A 26346-nucleotide genomic window follows, 5' to 3' on the forward strand; every position below is an offset into this window, starting at 1 on the left:
AGCAAGAGCCCTACAAGGAAAAGAAAAGAAAAGAGAAAGAAAAGGAAAGGAAAGGAAAGGAAAAAGGAAAGGAAAGGAAAGAAAAGAGAAGAGAAAAGAAAAGACAACATCCACCCATGTGGATGACATGCTTTAACAACAAGAAGGCTCAGGAAGGATGAAACAAGACCACAACGAGGTCAAAACTGATTAGTTGATGAGAGAAGATGGACAGGAGAGGTTCACAGAGTGACGTACAAAAAGACTTACTTGGTGTCATAGCTGAAGACTGGGTTGTCATCACAGTTGTATGGGTGCTAGTGAACAGGGGATGGAGAGTTGAAGACGTACTGAACCCAAGGACTGGAGCATGGGTAGAGCCATGTGAAGTGGAGGACAGAGGAGGAGAAAAACCAGAGGAAGCTGTAATGGCTGAGGAAGAGTCAGAGACTGGCCTTGAGGACAAGCTAGGAAGAGCTGAGGCTAAAGAAGAAGCATGAGAGGTAGTGGTTTGGGAGCTGTCAGATGATATTGTTGTCTTTGGTGACCCTGTGCTGCTTTGGAAAATAGTAGATCCTCCTCTGAGGGTGGTGGCTGTTGGTCTGGAGATGTCTCTAGTTGTAGAAGAGAAAGTGAGAGCTGATGGGGATGCAGGACTAGGGCTGTCTGTGGAAGAGGCGATTGAAGTAGAAATCGTTGGTTTGGCAGAATCACTGCTGGTGATGAAAAGAGTGAAATTCTCACCCAAGGTGGTGGGCATTTGTCCAGAGACTGGGGGTGAAAAGGAATGGATGGGCCTTGATGAAGATAATGCACTAAGATCTTCAGTGGTATTGGGGGCATCAGATGAATCCATTGTATTAGAGGAATAAGTGGTAGTGGTGAAGACACTCGATTCCTCAGTGATGGTTGTGATGGTAGTGGAGGACAACAAGCCAGAACCTAATGAGGGTGCAGGACCCCCACTAGGAGTGGTAGAGGAGGTGTCAACAGAAACTGTAGAACTGAACAAATCAGAAATTGTGTAGATGGTTGGCTTTTCTGTGAAAAGTGTGGTTGTTTGTCCAGAGACCAAGGTGGTAGTGGATAATTCACCGGGGCTTGATGTGGAAGTAAAACTTCCATTGACATTGGTGGAGGAGGTAACCACTGAACCAGTGGAGTAAGACAAATCAGTTATGGTTGTGTGGACAGTGGATGCTTCAGGAAGGGATGTGGGTGTTTGCCCAGAGACTAGAGTACTGGAAATTAATTCACCAGGACCAGATGGGGAAGAAGAACTTGCATTCTCAGTAGTATAGACGGTACCATGTGGAACTGTTGGATTTGATAAATCTGAGAGGATTGTGGAGACAGTTGATTCCATAGTAAAGGATGTGGGTGTTTCTTGATATCCACCTGTAGTGAGAAAAGTTTCGCCTGAATTTGAAGTAGCAGCAGAACTTATGTTCTCGTTAGAAAGGGTGGTGTCTGAGGTTACTGTAGTTTTGGACAAATCAGGGGTGTCTGTATAGACAGTAGACCCATCACTTAGGCTTGAGGATGTCTCTTGTGAGACACCAGAGGTGGTAAAGAGCTGGCCAGGACCTGAAGAGGAACTTCCTTCAAATCTGGTAAAAGAGGTTTCAGAGGAAACAGTAGATTGGGACAAATCAGAAGCACTGGTGTAGACAGTTGACTCCTCTGTAAGAGTCATGGTGGTTTGTTCAGAGAGTATAGTCTGGTTAGAGAGGTCACTGGGGCTTGATGGGGAAGCAGAACTTGCTTTGTCTGTGCTATAGGAAGAGTGGGAAGAAAATGTTGGTGTCAACACCTTTGAGGTTATTGTATAGAATGTGGATCCTGGAGGAAAAGTTGTTTGTCCATCACCACCAGAGGTGGTAAAAGATTTGCCGGGGATAGATGTGGACATAGAACTTCTATCCTCTTTGGTGAAAGTGGTTGCAGATGAGTCTGTGGGTTGAGAAAAATCAAAGATTGTGCTATGCCCTGTGGATTTCAAGGGGACCATACTGGCAGTTGTTCCTGAGACAGCTGGATTAGTAGATGCCTCTCCAAGGCTCCATGGGGTAGCAGAACTCCTAGTGCCTGTGGGATGGGGGCTGTAGAAAGAAACTGTTGATTCAGATGATTCTGAAATGGTGGCATGGATTGTTGGCTCCTCTGTGAGAGTTGTAGTAGTTTGTTCAGAGATCCAAGTGGGAGTAGAGAGTTCACTGGGGATTGATGGAGAAGCAGGACTTGCATTGTCTGTGCTGTAAGAATGATGGGTAGAAAATAATGGTGTGGGCAGCTCTGAGGTGATTGTATACAAGGTGGATCCTTGAGGAAAAGATGTGCTTGAGTGTGCATCACCACCAGAAGTCGTAGAGGATTCAATGACATTTAATGAGGAAAAAGAAATACCATTGTCTTTGGTAACAACAGTCGCCAAAGTATCTGTAGATTTGGATAAATTGGGGGTGCCTGTAGAGAGAGTGGATTTCACTGTGATGCCTGTGGTTGTCTCTGCTGAGACAGTGGGGGTGGTAGACGATATGTTAGAACTTGAGGAGGATGTAGAACTTCCTTCATCGTGGACAGAGGTAGTCTCAGAGGAAATGGTTGATGTGGACATATCAGAAATGTTTGTGTAGAGAGTTCTCTCTTCTGTAAAGAAGACTGTTGTGGCTGTTGGTCCAGATGACTGACTGGATGTAGAGGATACACTAGGACCAAAAGGAGATGAAGAACTTCCCTTGCCAGTAGTCAAGAAGGTACTGAGGGAAATGGTAGGGTGTGACATATTGGAGACAGTTGTGGAGACGGCAGATTCCATAGTAAAAGACTCTGTTGTTTGTACATCACTTTGAGAACTGGTAAACGATTCACTAGAGCTCAGTGTTGATCTAGCACTTCCATCATCCTTGGTAAATATGGTTGTTAATGGATCTGTGGGTATAACGGAATCTGTGAGATAGGAAGAGTGGGTGGAAACTATTGTTGTGGATAGCTCTGAGGGGGAGGTGGAGAAAGCGGACCCCATAACAAAGGATGTTGTTATTTGTCCATGATCAGCATTTGTAGTAAAGGATTCAGCAGTTCTTGATGTGGAAGCAGAAAGTCCATCCTCCTTGCTAACAGTGCTGTCTGAGATAACTGTAGATTTTGATGAATGAGGGGTGCCTGTATACATGCTGGATCCCCCCATGAGGCCTGTGGTTGTCTGTGCTGAGGCAGAGAGTGTGCTAGAAGGCTGGGCAGGACTGGAAGGGGACACAGCACTTCCATCACCACTGGTATAGAAGGTTTCAGAAGAAATGGTTGTTTTGGACAAATCAGGCATAGTTGTAAAGACAGAGGGCAATCCAGTAAAAGTTGTAGCGCTGTGTCCAGTGGTCAGGGAAGCGGTGGGAAATCCTTCATGGTCTGATGGAGTTGAAGAATCTGTACTATAGGAAGACACTGTGTATTCTGACGACTCTGAGATGCCTGTGGAGAATGTAGACTCCATAGCTGTGGGTGAGGCTGGTGGTCCAGAACCAGGAGAGGTGGTTAAAGATTCAGTGGGACCTGACGTAGACACACGACTTTCATCATCCTTGGTATAAGTGGTTGCTGATGAGTCCGGAGGTTGAGAAGAATCAGACACGGTGCTGTGCTCTGTGGATGGCTGGGTGGCTGTAGATGCAGTCAGTCGTGAGCCAACTGGGCTGGAAGAGAATTCTCCAGGACTCGAGGGTGCTGCAGAACTGCCAAGTCCTGGGGTTCTGAGGCTGTAGGAAGAAGCTGTTGATTCAGATGAATCAGAAATGGTGTGGACAGTTGGCTTCTCTGTGAGAGTCCTGGCTGATTGTTCAGAGAGCACACTGGTGGTAAATAAATCACTAGGACTTGACTGAGAAGTAGCACTTGCCTCATCTGTGCTGTAGGAAGAGTGAGTCGAAACTGTGGGTGCAGACACCTCTGAGGTGGTGGTGTAAGGAGGGGATCTTGGAGGTAAAGTTGTGCCTGTGTGTGGATCAACACCAGAAGTGGTAAATGATTCAGCAGGCCCAGATGTGGAAGCAGAACTTCCATCCTCCTTGGTGACTGTGCTGTCCGAGGTACTGGTAGGTTTGGACCCATTGGGTGTGTCTGTATAGACAGAAGGCCCCTCGGTCAGGCCTGTGTTTGTCTGTCCTGAAATCCCAGGGTTGGAAGACAGCAGGCCAGGAGTCGAACGGGACGTGGTCCCTTCATCATCCTGGGTGTAGGACGTTTCACCAGAAGTCGATGTTGTTGATAAATCTGAAATGTGTGTGTAGGCAGTTGTCTCTTTAGTGAAAGGCGTATCTGTTTGTCCAGGGACCTGAGTGCTGGTGGGTGATGGACCTGGACCCAGAGAGGATGAAGGACTTTCCTTGTCAGTGGTATGGGGGGTGTCTGGTGAAAATGTAGGATTTGATGAATCAGAGAGGGTCGAGGAGACTGTGGAAGCCACTGGAAAGAACATGGTGGTTTGGCCAAAACTACTGGAAGTAGAAAAGTCATCACTGGGACTTGAGGTGGGCTCAGGACTTCCATATTCTCTGGTAAAGGTGGTTACAGATGAGTCCGTGGGTTTAGAGGAATCAGAGATGGTGCTGTGGTCTGTGGATATCTGGGTGACGCCAGTGGCGGTTGGTCCTGAGACAGCTGGGCTGATGGATGCCTCTCCAGGACTCCATGGAGCTACAGAACTCCCAGCGCCTGTGACATGAGAAACCTCAGGTGATACTGTGGTCTCAGATGAATCTGACACAGAGGTGTGGACGGTTGTGTCACCTGTGAGAGTTGGGTCTGTTCGTTCAGTGACCATAGTAGGGGTAGAGAGCTCACTGATGCTGGATTCGGAGGCAAGACTTGCATTTTCTGTGCTGTAGGAGGTGTGAGTTGTTGAAAATGTTGGTGTGGACAGCTCTGAGGGGGGGTAGAAAGTGGACCCCCCAGCAAAGGATGTGGTTGTTTGTTGGTGATCATCCTTTGTAGTAAAGGATTCAGTGGTCCTTGATGTGGAAGCAGAAAGCCCATCCTCTTTGGTAACAGTGCTTTCTGAGATAACTGTAGGTTCTGATGAATGAGTGGTACCTGTAACCATGCTGGATCCTTTCATGAGGCCTGTGGTTTTGTGTGCTGAGGCAGAGAGGGTGCTAGACAGATGGCCAGAATTGGAAGGGGACATTGCACTTCCATCATCCCTGGTATAGAAGGTTTCAGATGAAACGGCCATTTCAGACAAATCAGGCATAGTTGTAAAGACAGAGGGCAATCCAGTAAAAGTTGTAGCGCTGTGTCCAGTGGTCAGGGAAGCGGTGGGAAATCCTTCATGATCTGACGGAGTTGAAGAACCTGTACTATAGGAAGACCCTGTGGTTAAAGATTCAGTGGGACCTGACGTAGACACACGACTTTCATCATCCTTGGTATAAGTGGTTGCTGATGAGTCCGGAGGTTGAGAAGAATCAGACACGGTGCTGTGCTCTGTGGATGGCTGGGTGACTGTAGATGCAGTCAGTCGTGAGCCAACTGGGCTGGAAGAGAATTCTCCAGGACTCGAGGGTGCTGCAGAACTGCCAAGTCCTGGGGTTCTGAGGCTGTAGGAAGAAGCTGTTGATTCAGATGAATCAGAAATGGTGTGGACAGTTGGCTTCTCTGTGAGAGTCCTGGCTGATTGTTCAGAGAGCACACTGGTGGTAAATAAATCACTAGGACTTGACTGAGAAGTAGCACTTGCCTCATCTGTGCTGTAGGAAGAGTGAGTCGAAACTGTGGGTGCAGACACCTCTGAGGTGGTGGTGTAAGGAGGGGATCTTGGAGGTAAAGTTGTGCCTGTGTGTGGATCAACACCAGAAGTGGTAAATGATTCAGCAGGCCCAGATGTGGAAGCAGAACTTCCATCCTCCTTGGTGACTGTGCTGTCCGAGGTACTGGTAGGTTTGGACCCATTGGGTGTGTCTGTATAGACAGAAGGCCCCTCGGTCAGGCCTGTGTTTGTCTGTCCTGAAATCCCAGGGTTGGAAGACAGCAGGCCAGGAGTCGAACGGGACGTGGTCCCTTCATCATCCTGGGTGTAGGACGTTTCACCAGAAGTCGATGTTGTTGATAAATCTGAAATGTGTGTGTAGGCAGTTGTCTCTTTAGTGAAAGGCGTATCTGTTTGTCCAGGGACCTGAGTGCTGGTGGGTGATGGACCTGGACCCAGAGAGGATGAAGGACTTTCCTTGTCAGTGGTATGGGGGGTGTCTGGTGAAAATGTAGGATTTGATGAATCAGAGAGGGTCGAGGAGACTGTGGAAGCCACTGGAAAGAACATGGTGGTTTGGCCAAAACTACTGGAAGTAGAAAAGTCATCACTGGGACTTGAGGTGGGCTCAGGACTTCCATATTCTCTGGTAAAGGTGGTTACAGATGAGTCCGTGGGTTTAGAGGAATCAGAGATGGTGCTGTGGTCTGTGGATATCTGGGTGACGCCAGTGGCGGTTGGTCCTGAGACAGCTGGGCTGATGGATGCCTCTCCAGTACTCCATGGAGCTACAGAACTCCCAGCGCCTGTGACATGAGAAACCTCAGGTGATACTGTGGTCTCAGATGAATCTGACACAGAGGTGTGGACGGTTGTGTCACCTGTGAGAGTTGGGTCTGTTCGTTCAGTGACCATAGTAGGGGTAGAGAGCTCGCTGATGCTGGATTCAGAGGCAGGACTTGCATTATCTGTGCTGTAGGAGGTGTTAGTGAAAAATGTTGACGTGGATAGCTCTGATGGGGAGGTGTAGGAAGTGGACCCCCCCGCAAAGGATGTGGTTGTTTTTTGGTGATCATCCTTTGTAGTAAAGGATTCAGTGGTCCTTGATGTGGAAGCAGAAAGTCCATCCTCTTTAGTAATGGTTCTGTCTGGGATAACTGCACTCTTGGACAAATCAGGGGTACCTGTGTGCAGAGTAGATCCTTCTGTGAGGCCTAAATCTGTCTGTGCTGAGGCAGCAGGAGTATGACAATCTGTTCACAATTGTCACTAATCGATCTTAGTGACAATCTGTTCCAGATAGCTGGTCAACCTATGATACTGAAGGGCAACTTATAAGAAGTATCAGGGAACCTATATATTTGGACACCTTACAAAAGGTGATCTAGAACTTTTGTCTTTTCTGGAATATACTAGTTTGTCTAGAGGGAAAGGTATCACTAGATAAGGATCTGGATGTTGATTGTGATTTATGACTTGGATTAGTAGTTGTATGGGTGTGGATTTTGACAAATCTGTTTGCCCTCCAAAAATATGTATATTCTGCCCAAAATTGCCTACATATTCTCCCCTAAGCACTCTGGGACATGTTTATTTAGTTGGGCACTCTGGCATCAATTTGAAAGGACAGTTGTATGCACACAAATGCCCCACGCACATTCTTTTGCTCCTCGCATTCTGTGATTTGCAAACCACATAGTCACCTTAAGTCATCTGGCTGATACTTAGTCTGACAAATCTCTTCCCCATCTCTTACATGTGAGACTCCCCCTACTCTATCCTAACAATTCTCACAGACCCAAGAAGAATAGGAGAGCTAAAGCACATTGCCGTGGATAATTCACCCACTGCCTGTCCTTTCTCTCCAGACACACTTACTCAAGGGCTAGCCACTCTATCACTTTTACCTGGCCACCCTGTAGCCCAGGTGAGTTATTCCTCCTCCCTGGCCCCACAGCCCATGCAATAAACTATAGTTTTCTAATAGTAAGAGTGCTGGGAATGCCTCCTGGGACTGGAGGTCTCATTCTGACATCTCTTCGCCACTTAGAACATGTGATTACACGTGTAAGACTCTATTCTCCTACATAAAGGGGGACTATAATCCTGTCTCCTCTGTGTCCTGCCTATGAAATGAGTAGGATCAAATATGGAAGGAATCTTTGTGACAGTAGTGCCATAAAGCTAGGGAGTCTTGGGAATTCTACAAGATGGTATAAGGGGACTTCCTCAAAAGGGCAGGAGAAGCAGCCTCTTGTCCCTCCTGTCAGTTCCTCCTCCCTCCCCAAAGATGCCTTGGAACTGTGCCTTTCTCACCTCTCGTGAGGATGGACCTTTGCCCCTGGCAGAAATGACCATGGAAACCTTCAGGGCAGGGCCACCCTCTGCCACTCCAGATACCCCATTTTCACTCCCTATTATAGGGAGGGTCCAGGAACTGAACAAGGACTGGAATCCAGGGTAAGTGGGGAGTGGACAATTAGTCAGGTTGGGTCATTCACATCAACAGTTCTGGATCCTTGGTTTTGCAGACCATCATCTCGGGAAGAGCACTGCCAAATCACTGGTGGATGAGTTCAGGTCAAAGGTGTAATAATGGCTAAGACTTTTAGAATTTGACATTAATGAGAAAGATTGAAAAGATTGCTTGGCTATTTTTAAGACAATAGATATGTTTGTTTTGCCCAATCCTCTTGCCTCCAAGTTAGACTTTGCCTAATTCAGCATGATGGGAGCAGAGGGCCTGAGCTGGGGAGGCTGCCAAGGTGGGGGGCATCCTTGAGTCATGGGTATAAGGAGGATCAGAGAGAGAGGCAGCACACAGGGGCTCTGGTCAACACACAGCAGAGGGTGGCAAGGCTCAGAGTAAACCCAGGCATGGCTATAGGACCTCAGAGCCGCTTTCTCTTTCCTCTCATCCTTCCCTTGAGCCTTGGCCACTCTGTCCTCCTGCCACTGAGGGCACCTCATCCACTCGCCCCTCTGAAGCCCTCTTTGTATCTGACCTAGAGGCTACTGCAGTCCTCAGTCTCTCTACCTTGTGTGCCCCTGGGAAAGCCACTTCTCAGCTCTGCCCCACCCTTGTCCAGGCTCTCATCCAAAGAGAAGTTCCTTGTGACTGCCAGAACCATGCTGGACGCTGGGGATAGCCAGCCACTCAGCCCCCCCAAACCAGTCCTCACTGGGGCTCCTGGCCCCCCAGGGCAATGTGGGGGTAGTGGAGGTCCACATGTAAGGGAGGTGGGAGCGACCATGGCGGGGGGTGTGAGGAGGGAGGGAACAGCCCCTATGCCTTTCTTATCAAGAAAGACTTCAAAAAGAAAGTAATATCTGGGCTACTATTTTCCCATTCTTTAAAAGAGTTTCATGGATTTAGGCATTATAAATTTTATTGGACTCTTTAAGTTATAAAAGTAGACTGTGTTTGTTGTGACAAGTCAAACAATGAAAAGACACATAAAGGCAGTTTACGGTGGTGTCTCTAACTGAATCACAAAGAATGAATAGAGGTGGGGAGGGCTGGCATTTATTGGCCGCCTATCAGAGTCCCATACTAGCCTTATCACAAGTGGAACTCAGTGGTTGCGTAGGGAACTGCCTGCACAATCCACTGACCCTCACCCCTCCCCAGAGCAGAATCTCCCCAGTCACAGAGAGCACTTCTGTCCTGTTCAGCCTGACCCACAGCGGGTGTTCAATGAGCATTTCTGAAGTAAATGAGTAAATGATTACTGGAAAGTCCACTGGACCCTTCTTCCTAATGTTTTAATGTTACATAATACCATTCTGTGAGGCAGGCATTACTATTTCGATCTCAAATATTAACTAGAGTTCCAAAGGTTAAATTCTCTCCAAGCTCACCCAGCTGGCAGGATAGCATCCAAGAGAGAGAAGCGGGGCAGAGCAAAGGCTAGTAAAGCAGGGGTGAGGCCAGCTCTGGACTTGGCGGAGCAACAGTGAGTGAAGAACGCCCAGCGAAAAGGCCATGGTCCCAACTGTACCTTAGAAGAAGAGAGCCCTGGAGTGAAAGGGCAACAAGGGTAGAGGCACAGAGATTGGTGAGGCCATGGCAGGGACATGGAGGGCCACCAGGGACCCCAACTAAGGCCAGGACACTCATTGAAATGGACTTCAGACATCCTGCTGTCTTTCATTTTTATTCCTGGATTCATACCGTTTACTCTATTTAGTTGCCATTCAATCTGTCCTTAAAATATCCACATCTCTACTACAGCCGCCTCTCAGGGCACACTGATGAGCTCTGAGTGCCTGAATCCCTGTCCATCTCACCTAGCTGCCCTCCCACCTTCTGGAATCTCTCATATCCTTCAGGTTCCGAGACATCACCCCACCCTTATTATCCTTCTCCTCGCTCCTCGTCTTCCTGTTCACTAAGAGGGACCCCCAAGGTGTAGGCTCTGCTGCACCTCCCACCTCCTGGCGGGCAACTCCTTCAGTGCTCAAGGCTTTCACTCACTCCTGGGAGGGACAAGGAAACGGTGCCCTGGCTGAAGAGCATCAGATCCCTCCCAGCCCAGGATTCCAGTGGCAATGGTGCCCCCAAAGGATGCGGCAGAGCAGGTGAAGTTGTCCTTCCCAAAGGCAACCTCCAGGGTCAGGGATGCTCCCCTAGGAAGCTGGACAAAGGAGAAGCACAGCCATTCTCCAAGGAAAGAATTTCAAATGGTCAACCAGCCTACAAGAAGAAAAAAGTAAATAAACTTCACCGGTGAGCAAAGAAATTCAAAACAAAGCAAGATGCTACTTATTTTTACCTATCAAATTGCACCCCCATTTAATTGTGATATTAATGATGACAGCAGGTGTTGGGTGTACATGGACTTCACTTGGTATTATATTTCCAAAGGAGAATTTTTTTTTATTTTAGAGAGTGGGGAGGAGCAGAAGAAAAGAGAGAGAGAGAGAGAGAAAGGATCCCAAGCAGGCTCCGTGCTCAGCACGGAGCCTGACAGGGGCTTAATCCCACAACCATGGGATCATGACCTGAGCTGAAATCAAGAGTTGGACACTAAACTGACTGAGCCAACCAGGTGCCCCCAAAGAATAATTTGAAAATATGCACCAGGGACCATCGGCAGACTTGTACCATTCTTAGTGACCCCACTTTTAGACGTTGATTCTAAAATAAAGTAACCTGGGATGTCTGGGTGGCTCGGTACGTTAAGCATCTGACTTCGGCTCAGGTCATGATCTCACAGTTCATGAGTTCGAGCTCCCCATCCCCACATCAGACTCTGTGCTGACAGTGCAGAGCCTGCTTGATATCCCCCGCCCTCTATCTGCCCCTCCCCACCAAAGCTTTCTCTCTCAAAATAAATAAATAATTTTTTAAAAAAAGAGGATAACTTCCTCAAAAAATAAACACAGTAACTTGATGCAGATTTTTAAATTTTTTCTTACAAGAATGTTTATTACATCTTTATTTATTATAATGATGAATAGGCTAAAAGTGTCCAGGAATAGAGGAAGAAGAGACTGGTTGGAGAACTACAATCTTCCATAGAATGGAATATTGAGGGGCACCTGGGTGGTTCAGTCAGTTAAGCATCTGACTTCAGCTCAGGTCATGATCTCACGGTTCATGAGTTCGAGCCCCGCGTCAGGCTCTGTGCTGACGGCTCTCTCTTTCAAAAATAAACAAACATTAAAAAATTTATATGTATAAAAAAAGGATGGAATATTGATGGCCATTAAAACACACACTGCCAATAGAATAAATCTAAACACACACTCAGAAATATACGAAAATGTTCACAATGTTTCTCTGAGGGGTAAGGTTAAGCGAAATTTTCTTCCTTTCGTTTGCCTATATTTTCCCTATGTTATACAACAAATATGCACTCATGGTATCATGTTTAAAACATATGTGCCATAAAAATAAAAGGTTAGATGTATCCAACACCTTGGAAAATGCAGGAAAATCACTCATGGTTAATGATTCCCAAGCTGGGATTCCTCACACTCTCGTGATCAAAATGCTTAACAAAAATGGTCTACAGCTGACCCTTGAATAGCACAGCTTTGAACTGCGCGGGTCCACTTGCCCACAGATCTTTTCCAGGACAGCACTGTAAATGTATTTTCTCTTCTTCATGATTTTTGTATAACACTTTCTTTTCTCTAGCTCACTTTATCGTAGAAATGCGGTATATAATACACAGAACACCCAAAATATGTGTCAATTGACTGTTTATGTTATCGGTTCGGCTTCTGGTCAACAGTAAGGCTGTGAGTAGCTACGTTTTGCGGGAGTCGAGAGTAACATGGGGATTTCCGACTACACAGCGGTCAGCGCCCCAACCCCTGTGTCGTTCAGGGGTCAACCGTATTTGCCCATGTTGCAGTTGCATTAACTCACCATCAAAGACACTAGCTCTCCTACCAAACAAGCAAAATTTGCTCCTTTCCTGCCCTGTTGACAGTTTTTACTTCTTTGCATTACGGGTGTTTAGATTTTCTTAAAAAGCTAAGCAGTGGAATAAGGCAGCCAGGTAGCTGGCCAAGTCTTTCACTCGGTGGCCTTCTTGGGGAACAGCCCTAGAAAGCAAGTCTAAAGACCGCCACCAAGACGTGAGACTGTTTCCTCCTGCCACCTCCAAAATACATTGGTGCCTGAGGTGGACTCAGTCAATGGGGCCCACAGGAGCAGCTCCGAAGGCTGGGGTGCGAGCGGGGCCCGTGAGTGCCTCCAGGATCAACCACTACACAGCTGTAGGAGCTCGTGCAGTTACCGTCTCCAAACGTCCATTTCCCCCTGGAAAAGGGAGATGAATGATGCCTGCCCTGACCACACTGCTCCCTCTAGAAGATTCTACAAGAGAGTGAGGAGCCACTGGGATGTGCTTTGGTCACCCAGCCCCGGGAGCACTTTCAGCCCTGCCATGCATGAGCTCAGTGGCTTGGGCCTGTCTCCTTTTCTCTAAGGCCGATCCCACCTGGCACAGTGGCAGTAGGGCTGCGGCCAGGCCAAGCCGCCCCAGCTCTCTCCCCTCCCCCTGCCCACAGCCTCCCTGAAGACAGGACAGCTGCTCTGGTTGCCGTGGAAGCTTGGCGGAACAGATTGAATTGTATCCCCCACTGCCCCCAAAAGATATGTGGCAGTCCTAACCCCAGAGCCCCCTGGGAATGTGACCTAATTTGGAAAGAAGGTCTTCGGAGGGGCTCCCTCTCTCTCTGCCCCTCCCCCACTTGCACTGTCTTTCTCTCTCAAAAATAAGTAAACCTTAAAAAATAATAAAAAATAAAAAGAAAGAAGGTCTTGGCAGATGTGATCAAGTTAAGCATCTCAGGATTGGATCCTCCTGAACTTAAGGCTGAACCTAAATCCAAATACTCATATCCTTAGGAGAGAAGGGAGAAGAAGATTGTACACACAGGGAAGGAGGTCGCGCAAAGATGAGAGCAGAGATCAGAGTTATGTCACCACCGCCAAGGAACGCCGGGGCCACCAGAAGCTGGAGGAGGCAAGACAGGATCCCTCCCTGGAGGCGAGCCCCTCTCTGAGCTCCAGCACCACCGGGCTTGGGTGGCGGTCCTTTCTGTACTGTTTCCATGGTGCCATCTAATAAACCTGACTATAAACTGGCTTATTCATCCTCCCTCGTCCCGAGCACCGAGCACCTGCCCAGGCAGAGCAGGCCTCTTGTGTTTGCTCAGTAAGTTTATTACGTCCGTGTAAAACACTTCCTTTTAATTGCTCGAAATTTATTCCAGGCAAGTTTCAAAGGTTGTCCCTTTGTCTATTGTGGACAAATCTGTTCTCAGCTTCACCACACTCTTCTCGATTTTGCGCTTGGGCGTTTCTACTTCCGCCTTCACCTTTCTAGGCCACAGAGCTCTGACCCCTCGGGCCCGGCCCCAGCCCCTCCACGACACACACTTCTACCCTGTCCCCCAGCCAGCCCGAGGAGCTTCCCTCCCATACCCTTCCCGTGAACACTTTAGAACTTCGTGTACACGAAACAGGACACGGGCTTCCAATCCTCATGTCGATCCACAGCATTGTGTGGTCTTTGTGGTCCCTGTAGCTCATAGACAATGGAGAATTCTAGACTGTGCCCTATTCACATCCGCCCCCGAGCCCCGGGTCTGGAGGACAGCTACCCCCAGAATCTCCATGGTCACCTCCGTCAAGCACCAGAAAGAGGCTCCTGCCCTCTCACTCACACAGGCTCTAGGGCAGCCTCTCCCGGGGCCCCCACAGCCCATCATCTGGCGAAGGGGGGCTCCCGGCTGGAGCCACGCCAGGATGGCTCTCAGGGCAAGACAAGGGTGTTCCCTGGCAGGGCAATCCACCCCTGCTCAGACCACAGAGGTCCTCTGGTGTCCAAAAGACTCCATCAGGCTTTAATGCCTTGGTCACCCAGGGGCGCTCCCTCACTTTCCCAACGCGCCATCCCGCACAGGCGCCCCTACTTTTCGGGCATTCCTACGCACATGTCCCCTGCACAGCCCTGTCCCGGTGTTTTTCCTACCTTCTCAGGTTGGCATTCCTTCTCCCTACTGTTTGCTTGTCCAAAACCTCATCAGTCCTCACAGTGAACTAGAGTACCCAGAGGAGGGCACAAATTAGAAAGAAAACTATAGGGGCCCCTGAGTGGCTCAGTCGGTTGAGCGTCTGACTTCAGCTCAGGTCACGATCTTGCGATTCGTGAGTTCAAGCCTCACATCAAGCTTGCTGCTGTCAGCCTGTCGGTGCAGAACCCTCTTCCAATCATCTGTCCCCCTCTGTCTACCCCTCCCCAGCTTGTGCTCTCCCCAGAATAAATAAAAGGAAAAAGAAAGAAAACTATAAGTGCCAGCCAGAGTCTCTGACCTGACATCTGAACCCCTCCCAGAATACAAGCGGGGGGTGGGGGTGGGGGTGGGGGGTGCAGAGGGCTGAGGTCCTCCAGTTCAGGGATGGGGCAGTACAAACCTTCTGTCAAATGGGTGGCACCTTGTTAATTATTTGCTGTGCGGCCCCAGATAGATCACTCTCTGAGCCTCAGTCACCTGTCTGCCTCCACTTCCTTACACAATCTTCCTTGTGAGAGTCATATGTGCTATATGCTGTGAAATGACATTGCGAACAGCCCTCTGTGGGTGGGAGGCAAGGGGGGGGGCGCTCTGGGTATCATCAGACCTTCTGGAGTCTTCTGGAATGGCTCTACTTGCCTGACCTCTCCACTCCTGACAGCTCTCTGCACTTAGAGAGAGATGCTTTCTGACTGTTGCATGCCAATGGGCTCACTCGAGTCGGTGTTATCTTTTCCACACAACACTGAGCGCCTTAGGAACAGGGGGTCTCCGCTGGTGCTGATTATCTCTAACTCACCATAAGGTACACAGAGGAAATGAACCTGCTGATTGTTGGACCCTTAAACATCACTGTCATCATCACCACCGCCACCCCTCTCCCCCAACAGCCTGACCAGAGAGAGACCTGGGGGCTGCCTGGGGAGTAGGGACAGGGAGGACCCCTCCTGACGGTGACCCCACTCATAGCTTCCTATTCTCTGGATTTTGCCTTAAAGCTAATATCTCTATGGGGCGCCTGGGTGGCTCGATCGGTTGAGCATCTGACTCTTGACTTCAGCTCAGGTCATGATCTCATGGCTCATGGGATTAAGCCCGGCATCAGCCTCCACACTGACAACACGGAGCCTGCTTTGGGATTCTCTCTCTCCCTCTCTCTGTGCCCTGCTCTTTGTGTGTGTGTGTGTGTGTGTGTGTGTGCGCACGCGTGTGCACACGCATGCACACGCTCTCTCTCAAAATAAATAAACAAACTTTCTTTTAAAAAAGCTAATATAGGGGCACCTGGGTGGCTCAGTCAGTTAGGCATCTGACTTCAGCTCCTGTCATGATCTCACAGTTCATGGGTTTGAGCCCCGCATAGGGCTCTGTGCTGACAGCTCCGAGCCTGGAGCCTGCTTCGGATTCTGTGTCCCCCTCTCTGCCCCTCCTCTGCTCACACTCTATCTTTCTCTCTGTGTCTCTCAAAACTAAATAAACATTTTTTTTAAAGCTAATATAGCTATCATTAATGTACTTTCTTGGTGTCCTGAAATCCACAAAGTTCACACTCGCAGCCTCTCATCCTTGCCCATTGGCAACTCCCAAGGGCTGCGCTTCTGGGCCTCAAAGGTGTCCGGGCAGGGGAGAAGCAGGTACTTGAGGATATGGTGGCGCCTAAGGGCCCGTGTTCGTGAGGGGGACGTCTCAGAACTCCCTGCGTGGGTTATCTCACTATTGCCCTGCAGGGCACCAAAGACTCCCTTCCCCATCTCCCTCTGCCCACTCGCCACCCCTTCCCACAACCCTACAGGGCCTTCAACTCAAAAGCCCCCTCTTCTACCTGGGGCCTTGGGCTCACTCCCCCCAACACTCCTCACCCCAGCATCTGTCCTGCCCACCCCTTCCCTCCGGTTCTTCCTGGTCTCTGGGGTGGGGGCTCAGAAACTCTGCTCTGGTGAGGGACCCCACGGGAAATCAGCTTGAAACCAGTTGCTTCCCAGAGAAATGGCCATGACAGGCTCAACAAGGACCCAGAGCCTGTGTCTCCCCCCCAGCCCTCCAACCATTTGTAACTAGAAGGGCTTTCCCAGGGTCTCCTGAGCTCTCCCCACGCAAGGGAGAAGCTGCTAAATGCTGGATCCTTCCTTCCCCCAGGGCTGGCAGCCCGTTCGGTGCCTCTTTGGAAAGACCCGGCCTCCTGGGCAGATGCAGGCCACAGGACGAAGGCAGGCAGAGGCCACCATCCAGGTGAAGAAAAAGTCCCCGTTCCCCGCAGGGGGAAGGCTGGAGAGGGGAGACGGGGGGCGGGGGGCGGGGAGGCCAGCCCCCTTTCAGCCCCCGGGTCAGGGCTTGGCATAGGTCATCAACTGCACAACACAGGCCGTGCCCCTTGCTCTGGACCCACACGTCTCCAGAGTGACCCCTTTAGCACCCCCAAAGGTAAGATGAGGTCACAGCCCAGGTCCAGCTCTTTGGCAGCCCCGTCCCCTGCAAAGGGAGTGAGGGAAAAGGAGGAAGCCAGCCACCTGAACCCTGCCTGAGGCCAGCATGCAGTGGCCCCCCCCAGGGAGTGCCAGCCCCGGTCTCACTCACCCCGTGTCACTGGGGCAGGTGCCCAGAGCCAGAGACCCAGTGTCAGGATCCAGATCACCAGCATCTCCCGATGGGGCCCTGGACGCAAGGTCTTCCCTCATGAGGAGGGACCAAGAAATGAGAGGTCCCAGGGAGGGATCCAGCTATTTAAAGGACCCCGGAGATCTTTGCCTTGGGGAAGGTCAGCGCCTGGCCCAGAGTAGGGGCGCGGTGATGGGGCTGGGTGGATGGTGCGTGGTGACCACAGGGAGTTGGCCAAAGGGCAGCCTATCGACCTTCCCGTCTAACTCCAGGAAAGCTGACCGCCCACAGCCAGGGTCTCTCCAGCGGAAGCCAGAGTCATGGGTGGGGCAGAGTGAGAGGGAGGGACCGGAGGCCAGAGGCGCGAAGAGTGTCTGACGGTTACCAAGGGGCGGGGGCGAAGAAATGGCAGGGAGAGGGTAACTATGGAGGGAGGAGTGACGGCCCTTCTAGGACCGGCCAGCCACAGGCCAGGCTGAGTGAAGGACCCTGCACCCCACCCTTGAGAAGCCCCTCTTTCTTCCAGCCTTCCTTCTCCATCATCCACCTCAAGCTGGCCCCTTCCAAACTTCCAGTGCCTCCCCCCTCCCCCCCAGGCTCACAACCACCAACGCTTCTCCTGGGTGGGGCTCCCATTCACACCTGAGGCTTTATGGTCCTGGTCTCCACCCCCAGCCACGCCAGTCCCTCTCCTGTCCAGGGCAAAGATCTCAGGGGCTTTTTCCAAACCCCTACCCAAAGAACCTCATTCTGTCAGCCCCAAGCACCCTCAGCTCCAGTCCAGCTACCCACAGTCGTGGGAATGGGAGGGCCCACGCCAAAGCATGGCGGACTCTGGCGTGAGTGTATGTGCCACCCAAGCTTGGGGAGGCCCAAGATCTTTGGGGAGACCAGATTTACCCACCAGTGCAAATGGCAGCTGACGTAGCCTGGGCCTCCCACCCCCCACCCCCCAACCCAGCCCTGACCTTCCTATGTCAAGGGAGGAAGGGCACAGAGGATAAACCCAACAGGCCCCCACCTGCTGCTGAACTGGTGGCTCCCCCAGCCACCTACTCTCTAAGAAAACAGGCCCCGAGCTCTAAGAGGAAAGTCATGGCCCTGAGGACAGCCCACTGATGCCTTCCTTGCTTGCTGGGAGAAACTGGTGTTCCCAGGCCCTCCCACATATCCTCTGGAAGTCCCTGTTCTCCAAGCGGAGGTGCCATGAGATAAGAAGCAGAAAGACACAGAGCAACTTCTTTTACAAGAAATGCCATATTGTGTTCACCGGGAGAAGTGGAGGCTGGCAGGCTTCCTGTCTGCACATGAGATGTTCCTGCAGAGAAGGCTGGGGACTTCTGGCCCCTGAGGTTACTGCAGGGATGGGGGTGAGGCTAGGGAGAGGGGAGCGGTGAGGAAGGGTGGGAGGGGACAGGGGAGACAGAGGAATGAGGCCAAGGAGCTGAGAGGGCTTCTCCATCTCAGGGCTCCACTTCTGCTCATTCTTGAGGCCCCGGAAAACTGGGGTCCAGTGTCCTTGGGAGGGAGAAGGAATGGAGCCTCAGAACAGGAGACCAGGGCCTGGGAAGCAGCAGCGGGGGACCTGAGAGGCAAGGGACATCTGTACATAACTGGAAACCGGGTGTCAGGGGAGGAGGGAGGATTTAGGATGGGGGCACTGGGATAGGGGTAAGAATTTAGGGCTGAAGTCATAAAGACAGGGGAAGGGACAAACTGGGGAAGACTTGGGGCTGGGGGCTGGGGCATGGAGTGAGTCAAGCAGTGGGTTCACAGGGGGGAGATTTAAGGGTGGGGGCAAGGGACGTGGCAAGGAGTTCCATAGGGAGCAGGAGGGAGGGTGGTTCCAGCTGCGGGTGGGGAACAGGCATAGGGAGACGCACAGGAGAATAGAGACTGAGGTCCGAGACCCCTGAAGCATGTGGGGACACAGGAAGGTGCACTGGGACAGAGATCTGCCGGAGCACATCTAGTTTTCGCAACAATCGTTCAAGGTATCAGCACGAGTATGCTATACTCATTTTACAGGTTCAGAGAAGTTACTGACTTGCCCGAGGTCCCACAGTGGAGGAGCCTGGGATTGAACCGGGTCTCCAGGTGGGTTTCACCCAAGCTGGGAGAAGGATGAGGATCGGGGGCTGGTCGGATTTTGCCCAAGGTAACCGGGAGACAGCGCTGCACGAGTCCTCGGGCCATCTCTCAAAACGGATGCATGCGGTGTGTATGGTTCCTTCCTACCGTTGGGGGCAGGGGGCAGGGGGGGAGGGGGAGGCGCAAGGCCCACAGCAAGGACGAGGCCACCTCAGGTCTCTGGATGTGCACCCGCCACAGAATATGTGTGAAAGAGGGAGTGGGAAGGGGCGCCTGGGTGGCGCAGTCGGTTGAGCGTCCGACTTCAGCCAGGTCACGATCTCGCGGTCCGTGAGTTCGAGCCCCGCGTCGGGCTCTGGGCTGATGGCTCAGAGCCTGGAGCCTGTTTCCGATTCTGTGTCTCCCTCTCTCTCTGCCCCTCCCCCGTTCATGCTCTGTCTCTCTCTGTCCCCCCCCCCAAAAAAAAAAAAAAAAGAGAGAGTGGGAACAGGGAGCCACCCTGCTCAGACTGGCTGGAAAGCACTGCCTCCTGGTCCTAGCCTGGCCCCTGCCCTGGTGGCTGGCGGGAGGGCTTCTGGACCTGGATCTGGGAGAGCTCCTCACCATCCCCTCTTGGCGCCCTCACGCTCACATTGATGTCCACGTCCTCCAAGGCCACCTGGAAGTTTTCATCCTTGACTAGAGAGAGAGAAAAGGGCGGTCGGGGGGTGGGGGGGAGAAAAGGAGGAAAGAGAGGAGAAAGGGGCAGGAAAAGAGAAGGGAAGGAAGGGTGGGGAAAGCAAGGCCTGGGAGGGGGGCTCCTGTGCCCAGTGCCTGCCCTGTAGGGATGGCGCGTGCAGGACCCGCGCCTCCTTCGGAGGGTGCCCAGGGAAGTGGCTACTCGAGCTTCCCGGCAGGAGGTCCGTGTCTGCCTCGGGCAAGGGAGGTAGTTGGGTCCTCCCCAGGCCCGCAGTGGCGCCCAGGGAAGCCTCTGCCCCCCTCCCCGGGAGGCAGGACTCACCTGTTCGCTCGTCCTCCAAGCCCAAGTCCGAAAACGTCCCCACAGTGTCCTCATCGCACATCCGTCGCCGCCCCAGGACCTGAGTTGGGGCGACGCGCGGGCAGAGCAGGACCGCCCCAGCGGGGACCCCTTTGCCGCCCTCACGCCCACCCCCAACGCGCTCCCTGCCTCCGCCTCGGCCGGCTGTGCTGTAGCGGGCAACGAAGATGCTCAGCGCCAGCAGCCGCAGAGCCTCGGCCCCCGTCAGGCCCCCGACCAGTGCCCTCCAGGCGACAGCCACCTCGCAGCGCGGGCCCGAAAACCAGCGCGTGTCCGTGGAGAAGCAGCTGGAGCAGGAGGTCACAGGTCACAGACCCTCACCACCATCTGGGTGGGTCGGCTAACATACTTGGACTCCGCGGGCGCCGGCAGGTGGACCGGGCCCCCCCCCCCCGGGGTGGGGGGCGAGGGGGCGGGGCTCCCGCGGGTGCTCAGGGTCTCACCGGCGAGCGGGACCGATCCTCTCCACAAGGCACTGGCCTTGGTGACAGTCGATGGCGCCATCCACGCCCGACGTGCATTTGGTGACGCAGCAGAGCCGGTTCTCCTCCACCGAGGGGAAGAAGAAATCCTCATAGCCTTTGGCAGTGGCGCGGCGACAGATGGCTGGAGGTGGGAGGGGGGTACAGAGAGACAAGGACCTCATCCACTCTATTCAGGGGCCTGGTTATAATCACGCTGAAAACAGATGGGAGAAACTACGTTTCCAAGGGTGGGGTGTCATGGAGTGGACCCTGAGATTAGATGAGGGGAGGGTCGGCCCCTAAGACCCTCACCTTCCCTGCTGGTCCTCAGGTGAGAAGCTAATAAGCTCCAGGAAGGACAGCCCTGCCGGGGCCACACCACTTGCCTCCTGAAAGGTCTTCCCTCCTCCCCAAGAATGTCAATGGACAGATGTCCGCGGTGGGAGAGTCACGACCTCCGGGGGCCACTCAATCCTTTGCCCACCCTTACCTTCCAGGGTCAGCTCCTTCCTGGTGTCATTGGTCACCTTGATGGAGTCAGGCCTAAAACACAAGGCTGGGGGGGGACACAGGCACAGGTGGAATTGAGGGAGGTTAAAGGGTCAGGGACAGGGGCGCCTGGGTGGCTCAGTCAGTTAAGCCTTGGACTCTTGAACTGGGCTCAGGTCATGATCTCATAGTTCATGACATTGAGCTGCACTGTCAGTGCAGAGCCTGCTTGGGATTCCCAGTCTCCCTCTTTCTGTGCCTCCCCTGCTTGCTCATTCTCTCTCTCTCTCTCTCTCTCACACACACACACACACACACACACCTTTAAAAAATAAATAGAGGGTCAGGGACAGGGAAGCAGAGCAGGGAAGCCTGGGGAGGGGCAGAGAGGACTCTGCCACTGTGGGGGACATGTGGAGGGGCTGCAAGGGAAGGTGACTCTTGCCTCTCTCATCTCCCCCGAATAAGCAAGCATCCTCAGCCATCCTGAAAATTTGGAGCAGAACTTTCAAGGAGTCTTCCCCAGCACCCAGGTTCGGACTAGCCCCTCCTTAACCCCATCCTTGGCCCAGTTGGCTGTAGACCTACCCCAGGGCTGGCACCGGAGCCCAGAGGCTCCTCTCCAAGCTGGTGGCTCTGCCCCAACCCCTCCCTCCGGTCTTGGCTTACTCTACTCACTCCGGCAGCTGCCCCCATTGTGGCTGACATTCTGGAGCTCCTCCTTCAAGACTGTCTTCACCTTCTCATACTCGCTCTCCAGCTGGAGGCTAAAGGGCACCACAATGCTGCCATTCCTGAGGGGATCGAGAAGGTTGGGTGTCTTACAGGGTGCCCAGGCCTGGGGCACATAGGTCTTTAGAAGGTCACCTCCAGGACCAACCACAAGTGCGCTGGTGTGAGAGGAAGGCAGAGGCAATGAGTTGGGATTCCAGACACATTATTTTCAGGACCCCCCAGCATCCCTGACTTGGTCAGCGTGGAAGGCAGGACAAGGAATGATTGACATTCTCCTGCCTTGCGTCAAGCCATTATCAAACCAGGCCCTCCTGGGCACTTTGCCTCACTCGGGCTGACCACTCAGCAGGCCAGGTGCCAGCCAGAGAGAAACCAGCTACTGTCCAGACACCAGGCTTCCCATAAGCCTTTATGTGCCACCTCCCTGCATGTCCCATGTAATCTCTCTCTTTCCAACCATGCTTCAAAAGGAAGGTGGCATCTCTCCTACAGAGAAATGACTACAGAAAATGATCCAAAAAATTCCCCATGGAGTTATTAGTTCCCCTATGTCCTACCTCCACCTCTCTCTTTTTGAAATCTGATTGATTCCAAAAGGAAAGGATGGCTTCTCCATTCCCCCACCCTTCATTCTCCTTCCCCCACCCAACACTACCTCCATAGCCCCAAAAGGGTCTCCTGCCTCAGGGACAGGATCTCCACATCCTTGAATCCTTGCACATTTTGGTAAATCTTCTGCATCCGAAATGCCAGGATCCTTGCACTTCCACTTGCACCTGAACCTCGTGACCTGAGTGCACCCAGATGCCCAAGCTCAACTTCAAGGAAAGACCCTTGAGTTCCCTCCCCTTCCCCGTCACCTGATCCCAGAAGGTGTCGCTGAAATCCTCGTAGGCCTTGGAAGTGTTGTCATTGAGGTCAGGGGAGATCTCCTGGTCAACAGACCCCTCCATATCCCCTTCAGCACCCACAGTGTCTGCGCACAATGTGTCCTGTTCTGGTCACTTCACCACCATTGCCACCACCACAATCCAGAGGTTCATCCCATCACTCCTCTCCATGTTCCCTGAAGACTGAATGAATGGTAGGAGGAAAGGAGATAGGACTTCTAGGATAAGTTGTGCCAAGGTGAGGGAAAGGTTAGAGGTAAGGAGGCACAGCAGTCAGACCTGTGGTCTCTCCCTTGTCTGCCTCAGTGGGAGGCAGAATGATGGCTCCCAAAGATGCCTATGTCTTAGTCCCCAGAACCTCTGGATATGTTATGCTGCATGGCAAGGAGGAATCAAGATTGTATGTAGATTAAAATTGCTAATCATCTGACTAAAATGGGAAAATTAACGTGGATTATTGGGTGGGCTCAACATAATCACAAGAGTCCTTAACAGTGGAAGAGAAAGACAGGAGGTCAGAATCAGTCACAAGAAAATGTGACTACAGAAGAAAGACACAGATGGGGCGCCTGGGTGGCTCAGTTGGTTGAACATCTGACTTCAGCTCAGGTCATGATCTCGCAGTTTGTGATTTCGAGCCCCGTGTCAGGCTCTGTGCTGACAACTCAGAGCCTGGAGCCTGCTTCCGAGTCTGTGTCTCCATCTCTCTCTGCCTCTCCCCTGCTCATTCTCTGCCTCTCTCTCTGTCAAAAATAAATAAACTTAAAAAATTTTTTGAAAAATAAAAAAAAGAAAGACACAGAGATGAAATGTTGCTGGCTTTGAAGATGGAGAGAGGGAGCCTTGAGACCAGGAATGTGAGAGGCTTCAGAACCTGAAAAGGGCGAAGAAATGGATTCTCCCCTAAAGCCTTCAGAGAAGAACACAGCCCTGCCGACACCTTGATGTTAGCCCAGTAAGACTCACGTTAGACTCCTACTCTACAGAATTGTAAGATAATAAATTTGCATTATCTCAGCCGCTAAGTTTGTAATAATTTGTTACAGTGGCAATTAGAAGTTAATACAGCTCCGAGCAGCCCAGACTGGGAGGAGACCACAGGAAGGAGTGTGGTCCAACCACCTCCTGGAGGTGAGGGTGAAAAAGAGGCATGAGATGAGGTAGAGGGAAGCATGAGAGAGAAGGCAAGAATGGCAGAATTAGGCAAAATGGCATGAATACTAACAGGTAAACGCAGGGCTGGGCCCAGAGAGAGCCAGTGGCACCTCCCAGGAGAAAGTGCAAAAGGCAGGGCTCTGACAACTCACCCAGATCCACCTCTTCCACCACAAACTCCAACAGTAGCCATGGAAGATGCTAGGGAAGTGGCACTTGAGGCCATCCCATTTACCTCCATTCTGGCACCTGATCTCCTGGAGCTCACAGTGGTCCCCAGAGAACCCCAAAGGGCAGTGGCATAGGCCTAGCATCCAGGTGCCACCATGGTCACAGGTGCCTGGGCAACACAGTAAGAAAGGGAAGTTCAGGATAGGGTTTGCCCTTGGTGACACAGAAATTTATTAGGGGAGAGAGAAGACGGAACAGGGAAGCAGTAGGTCCAACCTGAGGTGTAATCAGTCTAGACTGTGTGGTCATCTGAGTAGTGGTTGAAGTTGCCCTGGGTGACATAAGGGTGGTGGTAGCCTGAGAGATGACTACCGGTGTTTCTGGAATCTTGATGGTGGGTGGGGTGGAGTGAGTCAACTTGATTGAAGTCACCACAGCAGTTGGAAACCTGCTGCTTGGTTTCATGGTCAGTGGGAGGCTCATGAAGCCAGGCATATATGGGACGGTTACAGAATTGGTGCTCATCCAGCTTCCACTGGTGGGTCTTTGAGTGCTTATCAAAACCGTGTAACTGGGGACAGTCCCAGTGCTGATAGAACTAGGAGCATCCATTATGCTGTTGGTAGGATGTGTTTCCAGAACGGAAGCAGAAGTGTCCATATGCCTAGGAAACACAGTTGTCATACTGGTGGAACTAGGGAACCATCTCAGTAGTAGAGGCGAACACTGACATTGGGATGTTAGGCATCGAAGTAACTTCACTACTTGGACCCATTTCCATACATGAAGTAGTGGGAGAGGCAGGCACTATCGTAACTGATATAGATTCTGGACATGGGGTAGTAGAAGAAATAAAACAAGTGGTGGTTGTTTCAGTCGCAAAGGTCTTTTAGAGAAGACATGGTTGGAGAAGTTCTTGTAGTTTCGGATGAAAAAAGAGTAGTGAAAGCAGTGACAGAAGTCCCTGTATTTTCCATACCAGAGAGAGGTGAGAATGTAGGAAGAGAGTTAGGGGTGGTTGTGAGCATTGAATTTACACTGGCGGAGGATAGAGAAGAGAACATTATTGTTGTGGATATTGAAAAGGAAATAATAGTACCGAAAGAAGTAGTTAGCGTGTTTGTAGATGTACTCAGAGTAGGGAAAGAAAGTGTAGGAGAAACACAAGATGTACTGTGTGATATTGTGGGGGTGGGTGTTACCAACATTCTAGTAACAGTCATGGCTGTTTCTGGGGCAGAGAGAGTGGGTGAAGTGGCTGTGCTCGAGGTAGCAGAGATAGAAGTGTTTGTGGGAGTGGTGATTTCAGTTGTGGCCATGGTGACTGTAGGGGTGAATGCAGCATGGGTACTAGGGAAGGTAGTAATCAAGGTGGATAAAGGGGTAGCGTTTGTTGTCAAAGAGGAGACTGAATGCGGTTGGGGCAGGTGGAGAAGATAGACTCATACTCATGGCTGATGTCACAGTATTGGTGGTGACTGGAGTAGAGGTGATAAATGTCAGAGAACTGACCATATTCATGGGAGTGATTGATGATGCAGTTGCAAGAGGAGAAGTAATCTCCATGGTGAGAGACTGTGTCCAAACATCCCCAGTATGAGTAAGTGTGGTTTTCCAGGTGGATGTGGCATGAGAGGGTGTGACAGTCACCTTGCCTGTGTATGTAGTAAATCTAGTAGAAGAGGGTCGTCCTGTGGTCGGGGATGTTGTGTGTGTGTCAGTGGTAGTGGGTGCCGGGGTGGATTTAGCATTTGTGTGTGATGTATTTGTGCTCGTTGCAGTTGAGGTGGTACTCTCTGTCCGAATGGTCCCATTGCTGCTGGTAGACGTGGAAGATGAGCCTGCATATGTAACTGGAGTGTGTGTAGCAAGGGTGGGAGGGGGAGTGCTGTGGGTACTTGTGAGCATGGGCGCCATAGTAAGCCCTGTGGAAGAGGTTGTGATGACACTGCATGTTGTGTCTGTATATTGGGCGGCTGGGGGAGATGGGATGATACATGTGGGGATTGTGGACATTTTGGAAACAGTGCTTGTAGAGGTGAGGTCAGGAATGGTAATGAATGAACCATTGGTACCCCTGGATGTGGGGGTGATGGTTGTCAGTGTTGAGGCAGGCATGCCTGTACTAACAGAGGATGAGTTTATGGTGACGGCTAACCTCGGGGTACCCGTGGTGGGAGATGGGGTTATTGCTGATGTGTTCATGCTTCCTGTAGAGTAGATATTTGAAGAAGTGACTCCTGGAGGACTGTGTGGTATTTTAGGGGTGGTTGTTGTTACCAAGATTGTAGTAGCAGCGGAGGCAGTTTCTAGAGTGGAGGAAGTGGGCAAAGAGGCTGTGTTCAAGGTGGCAATGGTGGAAGTGTTGATAGGAGTGGTGATTTCAGTTGCAGCTATGGTGCCAGTAATAGTGGGAGATGTAGGGGTGGACATGGTGTGGGTTATAGGGAGTAATAA

The 26346-nt window shown here is 51.5% G+C and overlaps 2 protein-coding genes across 2 annotated transcripts; both read right to left on the reverse strand.

Moving 5' to 3' along the window:
- Nucleotides 1-148: 148 nt before the first annotated feature.
- LOC115503912 (serine-rich adhesin for platelets-like) lies at nucleotides 149-8853 on the reverse strand. Its single transcript, XM_030300465.1, has 2 exons — nucleotides 8802-8853; nucleotides 149-6975 (listed from the first exon to the last, which is right to left on the reverse strand). Exons 1-2 carry the CDS (start codon nucleotides 8851-8853, stop codon nucleotides 149-151), a joined length of 6879 nt encoding a protein of 2292 aa, XP_030156325.1.
- A 6951-nt stretch (nucleotides 8854-15804) lies between these two features.
- LOC115503913 (mucin-3B-like) lies at nucleotides 15805-24953 on the reverse strand. Its single transcript, XM_032591586.1, is given in 14 exon segments — nucleotides 15805-15916; nucleotides 16663-16729; nucleotides 19550-19624; nucleotides 19947-20272; nucleotides 20429-20591; nucleotides 20940-21005; nucleotides 21608-21732; nucleotides 22356-22415; nucleotides 22535-22649; nucleotides 23871-23906; nucleotides 23909-24066; nucleotides 24173-24589; nucleotides 24591-24778; nucleotides 24780-24953. Coding segments are annotated over 14 exon segments (2082 nt in total).
- Nucleotides 24954-26346: the final 1393 nt, after the last annotated feature.

The sequence above is a fragment of the Lynx canadensis genome, chromosome E3 (assembly GCF_007474595.2).
Source record: "Lynx canadensis isolate LIC74 chromosome E3, mLynCan4.pri.v2, whole genome shotgun sequence".
Taxonomy (NCBI): Eukaryota; Metazoa; Chordata; class Mammalia; order Carnivora; family Felidae; genus Lynx; species Lynx canadensis.